A 16,127-nucleotide genomic window follows, 5' to 3' on the forward strand; every position below is an offset into this window, starting at 1 on the left:
GGCTGATCTGGACCTTGAACCTTCTGAGTGGACTAACTCCTTCTCCAGAAGCCGTGGATCATGACAGAAAGTGATCGACACCAGTACCAGGGAAAATGTTATGCACACACACGCACACACACACACATATATATATATGTATGTGTGTGTGCGTGTGTGTGTGCGTGCGTTCGTGCGTGCGTGCGTGCGTGCGTGCGTGTGTGTGTGTGTGTGTGTCCAATGAAAACTCAGTCTCTCAATGATTAAATTCAGTTGGACACACCAACTTATTCATTTTCACCCCTGAAGTCATGGCAACAAACAAACAACTACAGCTATTAGGCATTGGTAAAATTAGAATATGAATCCCTTGCTAGAGTCTAGGATTGTCAGAGAGCTTTGGCTCTTTTTTTAAAAAGATTTATTCGTTTATTTTATGTATAATAGTACACTGTAGCTATCTTCAGACACACTAGAAGTGAGCATCAGATACCATTACAGATGTTTGTGAGCCACCATGTGGTTGCTGGGAATTGAACTCAGGACCTCTGGAAGAGCAGTCAGTGCTCTCAACCACTGAGCTATCTCTCCAGCTTTGGCTCTTTTTCCTTTATCATCTCCTTTTATTATCTGCCTGAGCCTGTTTGTGATTGTGAAACAGGGACTGACACTTGGTTGGCCTCAGTCTCCTCCTCACCTTTTTGGTATTTTCCATAAATTCTTTTTAAAAAATTCCTGAGATTACATCTTGATGATAACCCTCCTTCTTCTATATGGAAACTATATTTCTTTCTTTGTCTCTGTGTCTGTCTCTCCTCTCTCTGTATCTCTGTCTCTGTATCTGTGTCTCTGTCTCTCTCTGTCTCTCTGTCTCTCTGTCTCTCTCTCTCTGTGTCCCTCTCTCCCCCTTCCTCTCCTTTAAATTCATTAGAAAAATTAAAAAATAATAAAAATATTTTCAAAAGCTCTAAAGTTCATCCTCTGTGGCCTATAAATTTTAATCCTCAAATTTGAGAGACAAGAATGCAAACATCACTGGCTTGAGTTGGTTTGGTGACCTTCATGTTTCTGGAACCAAATCTCCTAAGGAAGGTCCCATCATCTGCAGAGACACCCTAGTAACCCAAGCTAACATGGATGAAGAGAGATGTCTCATCACTAGAAGTTGAACATTTCTTTTCTGAAGCCCAGAAACCCACAGAGAGAGCCCACAGATGCACAGACATGTGCTGCAAGGTAGCTGCTCATAACCATGACACTGTAGGAAAATGTGGTCTGACAAGCCCGGAGATCAAACCTAATAACTTTGAATTCAGTATCTGACGAAGTAGATCTTTCTGGTTAATCAATCACTACTGAACCCTGGGACCAATGTTTGGCCTCTTCTTTTCCCTTCTCACAGCAGGTAGGACAGACTATGTCATGCTTAAATGTGGGTGTTCAAGGAAATCAGCAACAGTCAGTGATCTACAGGCCATTTTATTATGGGTATCTTTGAGCTCAGTCATATCACAACTGTGTTTGGCATCTCTAGACTCCTCCAAATGGTGTCTTGCCTTGGCCTACTGCTGCTGCTGTTCAAAGCAGCCCAATACTACCTGCGCAGACAATGGATCATCAAGTCTTTTCAGCAGTTCCCATTCCCACCTTCCCACTGGCTTTTTGGGAATTTCCTAAAGTAAGAAGACACAAGCTGTTATATGATAACCATGTGATCTGAGAACTACTCAGTTTACCTCCTCAGAGATAAGTGCACAATTTCTTGCTGGGGGAGTTATCATTTGTCAATCCACAGATCTCGAATAAGCCAAGGGATAAAAATATAGGGCCTGCCTTTCTTGTGGAGGGATGATGTCAGGTGTAGGACACAAGTAGATCTATTTTCTGGAGTCTAAGGTAATTTCTAGAAGTGATGACTTGGAGGGACCATCCTACATACAAGTGAGAGGAAGGGCCTCCATGGGAGGACTAATGTGAGCACTACCCTATTAACCAGCATCGATTTAACTCTGTTCTTTACTGTGTACACCCAGTACCAGGAGCTCCTAGCAACCAAGAACAGTATTCCCTTTACAACAGGGCCTAGCATAGAATCTGGCATCTACATACAGAATTGTGAACAGTGATCACAAGGAGCTTCCTAAAGGAAGGGGGTGGGCATCACCATCATCCATCCATCCCCTTGCATCCCTAGCTCTGAAGTACAATGCTGTTGACTAAGTGTCTGGATGGAGAGGCACTCAGCAAGACTTGTGCACTGACCAGACTTAAGAATAGAAAGAATATGCAGAGTTCTTACCAAGGGTGAAGCTCTTACTCTAATTACCTCCTCTGAGGAGAAGAGCTCTGCCCAAGGCTACAACATCAAATGACAATCCCCAGACACAGCAAGGGTCTGGGTGATAAGGCAATTGGGTCATCAAGCTGGCCTGAACCCTGTCTTCTGCTGAAAAGTTCAAAGTTGTCCCTGTGGAGTTCTCCTTCCATACAAACTAATCGCTACATGGTTGTCTTTTTTTTTTTTATTAACTTGAATATTTCTTATGTACATTTCGAGTGTTATTCCTTTTCCCGGTTTCTGGGCAAACATCCCCCTCCCTCCCCCCCTTCCTTATGGGTGTTCCCCTCCCCACCCTCCCCCCATTGCCGCCCCCCCCCCGACAGTCTAGTTCACTGGGGTTCAGTCTTAACAGGACCCAGGGCTTCCCCTTCCACTGGTGCTCTTACTAGGATATTCATTGCTACCTATGGAGGTCAGAGTCAGGGTCAGTCCATGTATAGTCTTTAGGTAGTGGCTTAGTCCTGGAAGCTCTGGTTGCTTGGCATTGTTGTACATATGGGGTCTCGAGCCCCTTCAAGCTCTTCAGTTCTTTCTCTGATTCCTTCAGCGAGGGTCCTATTCTCAGTTCAGTGGTTTGCTGCTGGCATTCGCCTCTGTATTTGCTGTATTCTGGCTGTGTCTCTCAGGAGCGATCTACACTTCTGCACTTCTTTGCTTCATCCATCTTGTCTAATTGGGTGGCTGTATATATATGGGCCACATGTGGGGCAGGCTCTGAATGGGTGTCCCTTCAGTCTCTGTTTTAATCTTTGCCTCTCTCTTCCCTGCAAGGGTATTCTTGTTCCCCTTTTAAAGAAGGAGTGAAGCATTCACATTTTGATCATCCATCTTGAGTTTCATTTGTTCTAGGCATCTAGGGTAATTCAGGCATTTCAGAACGTGTTTCTGTTGTTCTCAACCTCACTAGATCTCTCTTATTTCTTGATATGTTGGATCTTTCCTTTGAAGTTGGAATGATGCTATAAAATCCCTGATAATAATAATAATTTCTTCAGCAATGTTTTGAGAAATAAATGTTACCTTCTAGTTAAATGTCATTGTCAGTCCTAAAATTTAACTTGGAAGGAGGAGGAGGAGGAGGAGGAGGAGGAAGAGGAAGAGGAGGAAGAGGAAGAAGAGGAGGAGGAGGAGGAGGAGGAGGAGGAAGGATGAAAAGGGCTGAGACAATCCCTTGTGGAGAAGTTTTGTCCTTGAGTGAATGCAAATGAGAGAGATAAGAGAACTCTGTGCTGTATGTTAAGTACATTCCAGTCCCCCTGGAAACTCTAATTTGAGGGAAGAAAAGAGCTAGGAATGATAAGATCTGAGTTTTCTGTTCTTGGAGTGAAACACCAACTAAGTAACTCACAGCTAGGTATGACCTCACCTCTGACACATCCAAGCTGTGTGAACATAAGAAAGATAACTAGCTTCATTGAGACTCTGAAAATGAATAGAAAATAATGTCTTCCTTGCCTGGGCAGGGGTTCTTATGGTGTTCTGTGAGCTAGTCACAGAGACTGATGGAAGACTGAAGATGTTTTTTCATTTATAAGCTTATCATAAGCAAGATACTCTTGATTCATAATGGATGCGTCACTGCCATTTTCTAATGGATTCTTTACTCAACTCACAATCCCCAATAAGATCATTTTGCTCAGTGATAATTCAAATATGCAAACCATCTGTGTATGTGTGTTCCTCACTGCCCCTACATCTTCAACATAATTGTCCTCCCACTTATGTCCTTTCTGCCCTGACAGGATTATTGATTTCTCTTTCCATTTGTGGCCTTCATCATAACCCAAGATTATACCAAACCCAAAGTATGAAACCCTTAGGAAGAGAAGGGTCTCCTACTTTTTTTGTTTGTTTGTTTGTTTGTTTGTTTTTTTTTTTTTCTTTCTTTTTTTTTTTTTTTTTTTTTTTTTTTTGGTTTTTTTTTTCGGAGCTGGGGACCAAACCCAGGGCCTTGCACTTGCTAGGCAAGCGCTCTACCACTGACCTAAATCCCCAACCCCTAGTTTCCTACTTAATAATCTAGGAATTCTGCTCCTTATGTATTGGGAAGGGGCTTGACTCTCATCCATTCTGGTCTGCATGCTCTCTGTGTAGGTGTTTGACCCTTTTAGATTTGCACCAGATGTCCCCCGGCACACTCATGCCTTCCTACCCTTGTCAGCAGGAGCAAGGTAAAGAGAATGGGTTAGGGGACATGACTGGCATATGTCAGTATTTGATATTTCTAATCACTTAGGGCTTTCTGGTGCCCATTTACATGACTGTTGGCTTCTGTGTTTAGGTGGGGGTATGCCTGCCTGTTCCAAAAAGAAAGAAGGTATTTTAGTACACAGCTCAGAGATTTTAACCCTTTCCTCAGTGACCACTGAAACTCTGTGTAACAATTAGTATATTTCTTATTTCCCCCAATTTTGAATGTCACTGCACTACAATGAATGATTTAGTTTATACATATATTTATAAAACACATATAAAATATATGTATTTAATATTGCAATCTGATATGCTAAGTAAAATGCTATATTTCAATATATTGAAATTCCACACACTTTGCTGATCCTTCTGTTAATGTCGTATCTGTGAAAATTCACAGATCATTGTAGGTTGTGATACCAGGGACAATCATCTCACATATTTGTGGCTTCTAGCTTCACCAAAATTGCATTGGATATAAAAATTTTGGCAATTTGTATAACAATTTTCCTGTTTGAAAAATTATGCATGAGGGAAGGGACTTAGCAAGCAGGTTTGCTCGGTCTCCCTAGGAGTGTGGTAGCACACAGGAATGAAGACATTAAACTGCTCCTGAGGAAATCCTCTGCATAGTGCTGACATGAACTGCTGAGCGAGAAAAGGGCTGCTGTGAAAATCCACAGTCTACAGGACTCACCCTGGCCAAAACCCTGTCATTAATGGGTACAAAGTATGTTCTTCTGATACAGTAATTCTGAAGCTAAATCAGCTTCCATAGAGTAGATTAGATACATGCTATTTCACTGGAAGGAATATTTTTAGGATAAAGTTTACCTAGGGCTAAGAATTTCATCTAAACCAGCTTTAAAAAAATAGTATTAATAAATTAACAAGACCATGAGACAGCCGCTGGAGGGCAGGAGGCTACCTTTCTGGAGTGAGGCTAGGCAGCTATGAATGCTGGTAGTTTGACTGAAGGAAAGTCCCTCTCATTCTCTGAATGAAGAACACCAAGATGATGTTTGTCTTATTCACTAATATTTAAATTTCATCCTGGAATTATTTGTATTTAATAACTCCCAAGAACATGATCCATCCCTTCTTATATTGTCGGGAATAGGGGGATCCATGCTGGAGATCCAGAAATGACTAGGGAAAGGAATTGGCTAACCATTAAGTCATAAAAAGACTCATGTGCTAGGACTCTATGCCCTGCAGTGCTGACACTATTCAAATGACATCCCACGTGTCTGAGAGCAGAACTAGGGTCAGAGCTAGTCCCAGAAGAGTGAAAGGCTTTGTCAAAAATCAGGAGTCCATGAACCAAGACAAGGAATCAGTGTGAGTGTGAGACCTATTAGGAAAATGATTAGGCAGGGACCATGAAGCAAGACCCTATGACCCACTCTGGGTGGGGCTTATTGGCCAATGCTTGACGAACTAAGAACAGGTCTGAGGCCAAATCTCACCTTCCTGTGTCTGTCTGTCCCAGAAACTGTATCAGGAAACAGTTTTCCATGAATGAGCTGAATGTGGCCATGGCACTGACCCTGCTCCGATTTGAGCTGCTCCCAGATCCCACCAGAGTCCCATTCCTCATGGCAAGAACTGTGTTAAAGTCCAAGAACAGGATCTATCTGCATCTCAAGAAACTAAAATTACACTGGTGGAGAAAATGACAGCTGCAGAGGCCTCCTGCCTGAAGTACTTTCTCTTTGTCACCAGTTTTTGTTCCTGACTTGTCTATATTTATTTTTGCTTTCTCTCGAACCCTGGTCCCCTTTCTCCTTTGCTGCCTGTACTGTCTCACACCCATTCTCTTTCTGTCCTTCTTTCTCTACCTCTCCTCCAGATTCCCTCCCAGCTTTTGTGTGTGTGCCTGTCTTCCATTGAGCTGTCTCTCTGACTGGCCACACAACTCCTGAACATGCCTGCCCTCCAGGAGGTTTGCCCTTTATAACCATCGCCCCCATGGATGCACAGATACCAAAGGGAGACACCTGGATCCCTCCTTGTGATTTTCAGACTATTGAATCAATGGACTCAAAGAGATATAATGTTCCTAGAAATTCTACACTGGTGGAAAAATAAGGCTAATATTCTTTGTGCCAGCCAGAAGAAGAACTTGACTCACAAGAGGTGATTTCAAACAGTTCTATTAGCTTACTTTGTGATCAAATTAACATATGTGGACTTCCTGGATTTTGCTTCATTTATTTTCTAAGAAAAAAAAGATGGTAGAAAACTAGTAGCATTTATCTTGTTTTGACCTAACTATAAATAAATTCATTTTCCATTACTAATTTTCTTTCTTTTTTTTAAACAGAAACATTTTAGGGTTTTATTGTATTTTCTAGTTGATACTAGCTGATATTAGAAAATACAATTGACCTTTTAAGGTACTATTACATCTAAAACTTATTAAAGTTTCTTATGAGTTCTAGTAGCTTTCTCTGAATTCTGCTGCAATTTCTTTGCTTGTGATCGTTTCATCTCCAAATCACAACTGAGGGACACTAACATTGCCCTGCAGTAAGTGACTTTTTAGCAGATGTGCAGGAAGACGGTAATCTGTCCTTTCTCCCCATTCACAAACCTCAAGCTACTCACAACTGTCACCACAGAAGTTTCTTACTGAAATTAGAGAGCCAGTGAAGACCTATCTGAAAAAGATCCTCTGTGATTTTCTTTTATTTTTCTACTTATTTTTTCTCTTACTTAGCTTAGGTTATATTTTAACATTTGAAATAAAATTTATCAGCTCTTTGATAATTCCATACAATGATCATATCCACCTCCTCGATTAAATCCTCCCAAATTCATCTCGCCTTCCCTACCCAGCCAACTTATGGCTTCTTACTTTTTACCCATCAAGTCCAATTCATGCTATCTGTATGCTCTTGGATGTGTGGTCTTTCAATGGAGCATGGTCAACTTATCATGGGTAAAACCCTTAAAGAAAACTCGCTCTTACATCCCCAGCAGCTATCAATTGTCCTCTCCTTTTCCCTGCCCTCCCATTACACTGAAATTTAACCCTTCTTGCTCCACTAACCTTCTTTAATCCTTATAACACTACTTTCTCCCTTTCCTTGAAATTCTCCCATGGCACCTTACTAACTCCCTGAGTGCTATGGGTATTCCACAAGTATTTCTTAGATTCTGTTAAGGTACAGGAATCTCCAAAACACTTTTGTTAAGCCAGCTATTAGGTAAACTTGTCACCTCATGGAACTCCCCAAGATTTGATGCAAGAGAATGCTCAGCTGCCTGGAGTCATTCCCTACTTCCCTGACCTTTACTGTTGGTTAGCAGACCAGTAAAGGAAAGGGGCTTTTCAGAGCTTCACCTAGTCTATTTGTTTTGAATATTTAAGTTGTTTAGTTTTGTGATTTGGACTTTGTGGGGGAGGGTCACAATGGTTCCGGGGTGGACCTGGGAGGGCTGAAAAGTTAATTTGTTTGGGAGCATTATGTGAAATGTCCACATAATCAATAAAAATACTATGTTAGAAAAAAGTAAAATACAGGGGATATATAAAAAAATTAACACAGAGGATAATGTTGGGAATGCAGACAAATTGTTATATTCTACTCGCACAATAAATATTTGATTCTTAAAAGCATCACTAGACAGCGCTTCACATAGAAATGTCTATGTTTACCATCTAAACTAGCATAATAATTTTCAAGCCAAATGATTATAATTATGTATCAATTAAATAACAATAAATACAAACACATTTTAAGCATGTTTAAATGTGTAGCATAATGTAAACTATTCTACAATTCATTATCCTTCTGGCCTTAGCATTCAATAAAAAGAATGCTAGAGAGCAACGATACATAATCATGCAAATTATCCACCATTAATAAATCACAAGGTGAATAATGTATTTTGAATATAAAGTATTTTAAGGTCAGAATGATGGCTATTTTTTGATAGACTCAGTTCCCCAACATTTCTGCAAACTGGCTGAACTGCTCCACTTAGGAGACTTGGACGTGTCTCCAACACTAACCAGCCACCAGGGGACACTGACATCCTTGAGATAGCTAGACCACAGAAATTGCGTGTGAATTTATGGCAGGCTGTCTTGGAAAAGAACAGATAAGAAGGACCCAAATGATAGGCTGCCAGGTGCTGGACTGACTGCTACTAGTGGGGACAGATGTGCCAGCTGAGCTGGGATCAGCTTGCTTGGGTGGAAGCTGGAAACTGTTGCAAGTCCCATGGATCCTGATGCTTGCTCTATCTTCTGTCTGAGATAGAATGCACGGACACGCACACAAACACACAGCAGGATTTCTTTGCTCTACACTTTTCTGTCTTTCATTTGGCTCCCTGGATGCTCTCAATTTTGTTTCTGTTGCTATTGTTGTTTGGTTTTATTGCCAGACTTACATACAGTCATCAGCTATTTATAGACACAGAGACTCTTGTATATTTTAAAAGCTTAGGCCTGTATTTCCATTAGTGTGTCTATAAGTGGAGCCAAGCAACCTGAAAAGTTCAACAAGCGAATGTCTTCCATTCTACAAAAAAATGTCAAGTGATAGGATATTATGATATTATGAGTTATAGTTCCCATTACAGGTCACTGTTTTATCCTTTAGTCTAACTTTAGGCAAGACTCGAATAAAGAAATACACAAAGCACGCTCTTGTTTAAAGTCTGGGTCAAACTGATAGGATTTTTTTTCTCCATCTTTATTAAATTGATTGTTTCTTATTTACATTTCTATTGTTATTACCTTTCCCAGTTTCCAGGCAAACATCCCCCAATCCCTCCCCCTCCCCTTCTATACGGGTATTCCCCTCCCCATCTTCCTCCCTTTACCGCCCTCCCCCAACAATCCCATTCATGGGGGTTCAGTCCTAGCAGGACCAAGGGCTTTCCCTTCTACTGGTGCCCTTACTAAGCTATTCATTGCTACCTATGAGGTTGGAGCCCAGGGTCAGTCCATGTATAGTCTTTGGGTAGTGGCTTAGTCCCTGGAAGCTCTGGTTGATTGGCATTGTTGTTCATATGGGGTCTCAAGCCCTTCAAGCTCTTTCACTCCTATCTCTGACTCCTTCAACGGGGGGGGGGGTTCTCAGTTCAGTGGTTTGCTGCTGACATTCCCCTACGTATTTGCCATATTCTGGCTCTGTCTCTCAGGAGAAATCTACATCCGGTTCCTGTCAGCCTGCACTTCTTTGCTTCATCCATCTTATCTAGTTTGGTGGCTGTGTATGTATAGGCCACATGTGGGTCAGGCTCTGAATGGGTGTTCCTTCAGCCTCTGTTCTAAACGTTGCCTCCCTATTCCCTCCCAAGGGTATTCTTGTTCCCCTTTTAAAGAAGGAGTGAAGCATTCGCATTTTGGTCATCCTTCTTGAGTGTCATGTGTTCTGTGCATCTAGGGTAATTCAAGCATTTGGGCTAATAGCCACTTATCAATGAGTGAATACCATGTGTGTTTTTCTGTGATTGGGTTACCTTACTCAGGATATTTTCCAGTTCCATCCATTTGCCTATGAATTTCATAAAGTCATTGTTTATTATAGTGGAGTAGTATTCCATTGTGTAGATGTACCACATTTTCTGTATCGATTCCCCTGTTGAAGGGTATCTGGGATCTTTCCAGCTTCTGGCTATTATAAATAAGGCTGCTATGAACATAGTGGAGCATGTGTCTTTGTTATATGTTGGGGCATCTTTTGGGTATATGCCCAAGAGAGGTATAGGTCCACAGGTAATTCAATGTCCAATTTTCTGAGGAACCTCCAGACTGATTTTCAGAATGGTTGTACCAGTCTGCAATCCCACCAACAATGGAGGAATGTTCTTCTCTCTCCACATCCTTGCCAGCATCTGCTCTCACTGGAGTTTTTGATTTTAGCCATTCTCACTGGTGTGAGGTGGAATCTCAGGGTTGTTTTGATTTGCATTTCCCTTATGACTAAAGATGTTGAACATTTCTTTAGGTGCTTCTCAGCCATATGGCATTCCTCAGCTGTGAATTCTTTGTTTAGCTCTGAACCCCATTTTTAATGTTATTTGTCTCCCTGCCGTCTAACTTCGTGAGTTCTTTGTATATTTTGGATATGAGCCATCTATCAGTTGTAGGATTGGTAAAGATCTTTCCCCAATCTGTTGGTTGCAGGGACAGACAAATAGACCAGTAGAATAGAATTGAAGACCCAGAAATGAACCCACACGCCTATGGTCACTTGATTTTTGACAAAGGAGCCAAAACCATCCAATGGAAAAAAGATAGCATTTTCAGCAAATTGTGCTGGTTCAACTGGAGGTCAGCATGTAGAAGAATGCAGATCGATCCATGCTTATGACCCTGTACTAAGCTTAAGTCCAAGTGGATCAAGGTCCTCCACATCAAACCAGATACACTCAAACTAATAGAAGAAAAAGTGGGGAAGAGTCTCAAACACATGGGCACTGAAGAAAATTTCCTGAACAAAACACCAATGGCTTATGCTCTAAGATCAAGAACCGACAAATGGGATCTCATAAAACTACAAAGCTTCTGTAAGGCAAAGGACACTGTTGTTAGGACAAAACTGATAGGATCTTAGGGTGCTTTGTGGCCTTCCTTTAAGAGAAAAGGAGCACCTGGATGTTCCATTCGTAACCCGCCCCCTATTCCAGTCCCAAGAGCATCCTCTGGAACTTACTTTATCTTTCCTTACCTCATTAGTGCCCATAGAAAAGAAGAAAACTTTTGGAACACTTGCTCCTATTAATGGAGACTCGAATTCTCTGTATTATCTCTTTATTCATTAGCAATTGTAAGGAAGGAAGGACTACTGACTATGTTCATACCTATGTGACTCCACATGACCTTAATGGCCTTGGATTTTGGTGGATTCTGCACTTATCTGGTTAATCATAGCCTGTTTATGTGGGACCTGCCATCCAAAACAAGTAAAGACTATTGCCATGAGCTTTTCTACCGGCCCTTTTTCTTCCCTGAATAATGATTCTGACACTTAATTATTCATGAATAAATGCTTAGGTCATAAGCTTTGGACTGTTCCCTGACTATCTCATAACTTGCATGACTCATCTGTTCTAGTCTCTTTCTGCCACATGGCTCTCCTCAGTTTCATGCATCTCCCCTGAGTCCATGGTGAAATTGTCCCACCTCTGCCTCTCAGAGTTCTAATGTCTCCTTTAGAATTCCCACCTTCTACTTCTTGCCTTTTGCTAAGGGCCATCAACTTTTTATTGACAGATGATGCTTCTACACAGTTCACAGGAGATTATCTCTACAAAAGACTACCAGCGTGGTATCTATTGAGCCTCATGTGTGGGGGAAGCTTAAGGAATTTCTAATGATTACGAAGGCTAGGGAATATGTTGGCCTCTCTGTATATCTAGCTTCTGCTTTTTCTAGTTTCTGACACCCCCCCCCAATTCATAATGTACCCATCCCTATTATATTTTTCCAATCTAGCTAGAAAGCAAGTATGATAGTTTACAAGGCAAATTTCCCATTAAAAGAGGGCTACCACTAGGGCTGCATGGATTAGGAGAGCCTCTCTGTAATTTACCACATGTAACTTATATTTAAATCCTTGCAATCCAGAGAATCTAGTAAAGAGAAAACACAAAAAAAAACATAAAAAGAAAACAAAGTTGGAGAGAGGTGGCCTTAGAATATCCTTGGTCTTTAGCTTATCTGTGTGATAATAACAACAAAGTAAAAACATGGTGAGGTAATCTTTTTGTGCACTGTGTAGAGGTTGTCTTTTTATTATTCAAATGGCTATTTCTGTACTTGCAGAGAGCTGATTACTATCCAGACTTTGGTATTGTTATTTTAATGAAGCATCACCTGCCTCGGTGTTCTGTAAATATATATCTCCATCCCTCCTGATTGGTTTAATAAACATCTGATGACCAATGGCTGAGGCAAGAGAGAAAAGGCAGAATGTCCGACTGGAGATGGGCTCAGTGGGAAGAATCAGGCACAGGAGGAATGAGTCAGCAGATACAGAGGTGGATGGAGGTGAACATCAGCAGAGAGGTAGACAAGGTCACTTGGTGGGATGCTGTCAGAATTAGTCAGGTTAGACCAGCTGGAGGTAGCCCAAGTTAAAGGCCTCAGCTCTGTGTCTATGTACAGCTGATGACTCCATGCAAGGCCGGCAATAAAACCAAACAACATTAGCAACAAAAACAGTTGCTTCTCACCCTCAAATGAAGCCAGGGTGGATCTCAAGTTAAATGCTAGTAAAGATATATACTTTTCTTAGTTTGATCCCCTTGATTCATAACTTTATAAAGTTTAAAGATTCAAAGTTTAAAAAGGATAACCCTTCAAAATCAAGTGTCTGTCTCTGATAGAGCTCTAAGGGGGGAAATGGTTTTGGTCTACTGACAATCCCATTTCCAAAGCATGGCCCAGCAGAAAAGACACACCTGGATGAACCTATTATGCAGCTTAGAAAAGAGGACAAATGCCCATCATCACAGGACTCAACACAAACCTATCCAGCATACACCACTGGGTTCCTTCTGTCTCCTCTGATCCTTTAGAAAAATAACTACTTGATCTCTTCCCTTGTATCACAGCGAGCAAATGCCTTCTGCAGATACGGTATATTGATGAATTGCCACATACTGTTTGAATTCACCAAGAAAATAGTCTCTGGAGAGGGGATTCAGCCTTCCTACTTCAGATTCATGTACGTTTGTCTCAAAGCATCCCCCAAAGCATGTTAGAACTAGATGAAAAGTCCTTATTGCTAAAAACACTGTGAGTGGCCACGGGATGTGGAAAACTAAGGCTGGGACTGAGCTGGAAGCTCTCTTCTGGCTGATTTCCATCATGTTGAAAAGAATCACAGGATGCTGGGAAAGAAGTGTCACCAGACTGACATCTGGACCTCTGGGAAGAATAAAGTCCCAACTGAGGAGGCCACTGCTGTTGTTTTGCTCCTGTCAAATTCTCTGCAAATATTTGTACCTGTCCCCACAGGTTAATGCTATTGTCAGATTCCATAAAAGGTAACTTTTTTTCCTGTATTAGGAAGGATAGCCTCAAGTCCCAAGACTAAATGTTACTATAGCAATGTGGCCTAATAATTAGCCGTAAGTGAGAGAGAAAGAATTAAATATCTATATTACACTCTCTTAGGCTCAGAAAATATTGAGCAAGAAGGAATGGAAAAAATTTAAGAGCCAGAGGAAAGAGTAGTATTTTGGACAGTTATTTCACCTGAATAGAAATACTTCATTGTGGTGGTTGGGATATGCTTGGCTCAAGAAGAGGCTCTAGGAGGTATGTTCTTGTTGGAGTAGGTGTGGCCTTGTTGGAGGAAGTGTGTCACTGTGGGAGTGGGCTTTGAGACCCTCTTCCTAGCCACTTGGGAGCTAATCTGCTCCTGGCTTCCTATGGATGAAGATGTAGAACTCTCAACTTCTTCTCCTGCCTGCCAGAATGCTGCTTTCCTGCTATGGTAATAATTGACTGAACCACTAAACCTGTAAGACAGCCCCAATTAAATGTTAACCCTTATGTGAGTTGCCTTGGTCATGGTGTCTTTTTACAGCAATGGAATCCCTAAGACATTCATTATAGCATAAAAAGTAAACATAATATAGACGTTCCAGGAAACTCCTGAAACTTGCAGTAGTTCACAAGGGCCTTCTCCAAGACTGTACAAGCTGGAACAAGATGTTTAGGTAAGGCCCCCATAGATTCATGTGTTCAGACAAGCCTATTGGGGGCCAGGAGTGGAATGTGATGGTTTGGATATACTTGGCCCATGGAGTGACACTATTAGGAGGAAGAAGAAACAGACCAACTGACTTGCCTAAAAGTTAAGTTCCAAAGCTATAGCTTTTATTAGTCATCACCCAATCAGGGTAGACTCTTTGGTGATACAGATAACTCTGGGTCACCCATGTTAAGTAAGTCACCCCTCATTATTTTTTGTAAGTAATCCCAATAAACTCTCTGCCTCACTGAGCTGAGTTTGACTGGAACCAAGTCTGCCTGTTGTCAGTGCCCCTATAGAGTATGAACAGATGTTCGTTCAACTCATCCTCGGAAAAGACAGACAAAAATCACAGAGTCAAACTATTTGGTAAATGGCTCAATTGAGCCTTCAAAACACTCCTCCTCCTCCTCTTCCTTCTCCTCCTTTTCTCTTCCTCTTTTCCCTCCTCCTCCCCTTCTTCTTCTCTTTCTCCATCTTTCCCCTCCTCTCCCTCTTCCTTCTTTATTTTATTAGAATTAGTTTTTTTCATACAATATGTTCTGATTATGGTTTCCTCTCCTCTAAACTTCTGGGGTCCTCTCCACTTCCTCTCCCAACTGAATGCACACTCTTTCTGTCTCTCATTAGAAAACAAACGGGCATCTAAAGAATAAAAAAAATGAAATAAGATAAACCAAACCAAAACCAAACAAACTGGATCAGGACAAAACAAACAGAAAAAAAAAGAGCCAAAGAAATGCATGAGGAACCCATATCAATACAGAAACACACACCCTCATACACAGAGGGATCCCATGAAAACACAGAACCAGATTCTCGATTTTGCTGATGATCTTGATGTTCTTGCCCTTCTCTCCCAGGACCTTCCAAACTTCATGCATGTCAGCTGCCTTGCAGATGAAAGATGCAAACACCAGGTCCACACCCTGCTCCACCCCAAACTTCAGGTCCTGGATGTCCTTTTCTGACATGGCAGGCAGGACCACAGCAACTCCAGGCAGGTTCACACCCTTCTTGCTGCCCAAGGAGCCACCATTCTCCACCTCTGTCACCAGGTAGTCAGCACCTTTCTCTTTGACTTCAGCGAGATGAACCCTTCATCCACGTAGATCTTGCTGCCCACCTCCATCACCTTGCAGATGTTCTTACAGTCCAGCCACAGGATGATCTTGTCACACTTCTCCACGTAGGCATTGTCCAGGGTGATCTTCAGAGTGGCTCCCTTCTTCAGCTCCACCTCTGTGGTGCCGCTGCCCTTGGTGAGTCCAGTTCTGATCTCCGGTCCCTTTATGTCCAGAGCCACTGCAATGGGACAGTAGAGAATGCAATCAGATGCAAAGCTTTCTGTGGCTGCACATACATTCTTGATGGTCTCTGCCTGGTACTCATGAGTTCCATGAGAGAAATTCAACGGAGCCACATTTATCCCAGACTTAATCATCTCCTTCAGCATCTCCACAGATCGGGAAGCAGGGCCAATGGTACACATGATGCCAGTGTTGTGGGCCGTGATGGGAGTGGAGTCCATGTCCAGGCGGCACACATGTTCCAGGAAGGTGTCAGCTCTGGCTGCATGGAGCTGCTGGGTCTGAATGAAGGCAGTCCCTGCTTCAATGTGTGGCTGCAGCATGGTCCCTGAGGTCCTCGGTCAGACTTAGAATCCTATTGTGATATCTAAAGTGGATGTCTGAGTCAGGACGCGCCTCTGTTGTGCATACCCCGCTGGATCTCATAATCTTTCTACCTCCTCCTCCTCAGGGCTCCATGAGCACCAAGGGGAAGGATTTGATGGAGACATCATTTTAGGGCTCCAAGGACTAACTCTCTGCCCACTGTCTAGCTGGGGGTCTCAGTATTTTTCCATCTACTATAAAAGGACATTT

The 16,127-nt window shown here is 42.0% G+C and overlaps 1 protein-coding gene across 1 annotated transcript; it reads right to left on the reverse strand.

Annotated features, from left to right (window-relative positions):
- Positions 1 to 1,541: 1,541 nt before the first annotated feature.
- Positions 1,542 to 15,880, reverse strand: LOC116901606 (pyruvate kinase PKM-like). Its single transcript, XM_032903678.1, is given in 3 exon segments — positions 1,542 to 1,652; positions 15,054 to 15,325; positions 15,328 to 15,880. Coding segments are annotated over 3 exon segments (930 nt in total). The 5' UTR covers positions 15,875 to 15,880.
- Between the last annotated feature and the right edge of the window lie 247 nt (positions 15,881 to 16,127).

This window comes from Rattus rattus, chromosome 1 (assembly GCF_011064425.1).
Source record: "Rattus rattus isolate New Zealand chromosome 1, Rrattus_CSIRO_v1, whole genome shotgun sequence".
NCBI lineage: Eukaryota > Metazoa > Chordata > Mammalia > Rodentia > Muridae > Rattus > Rattus rattus.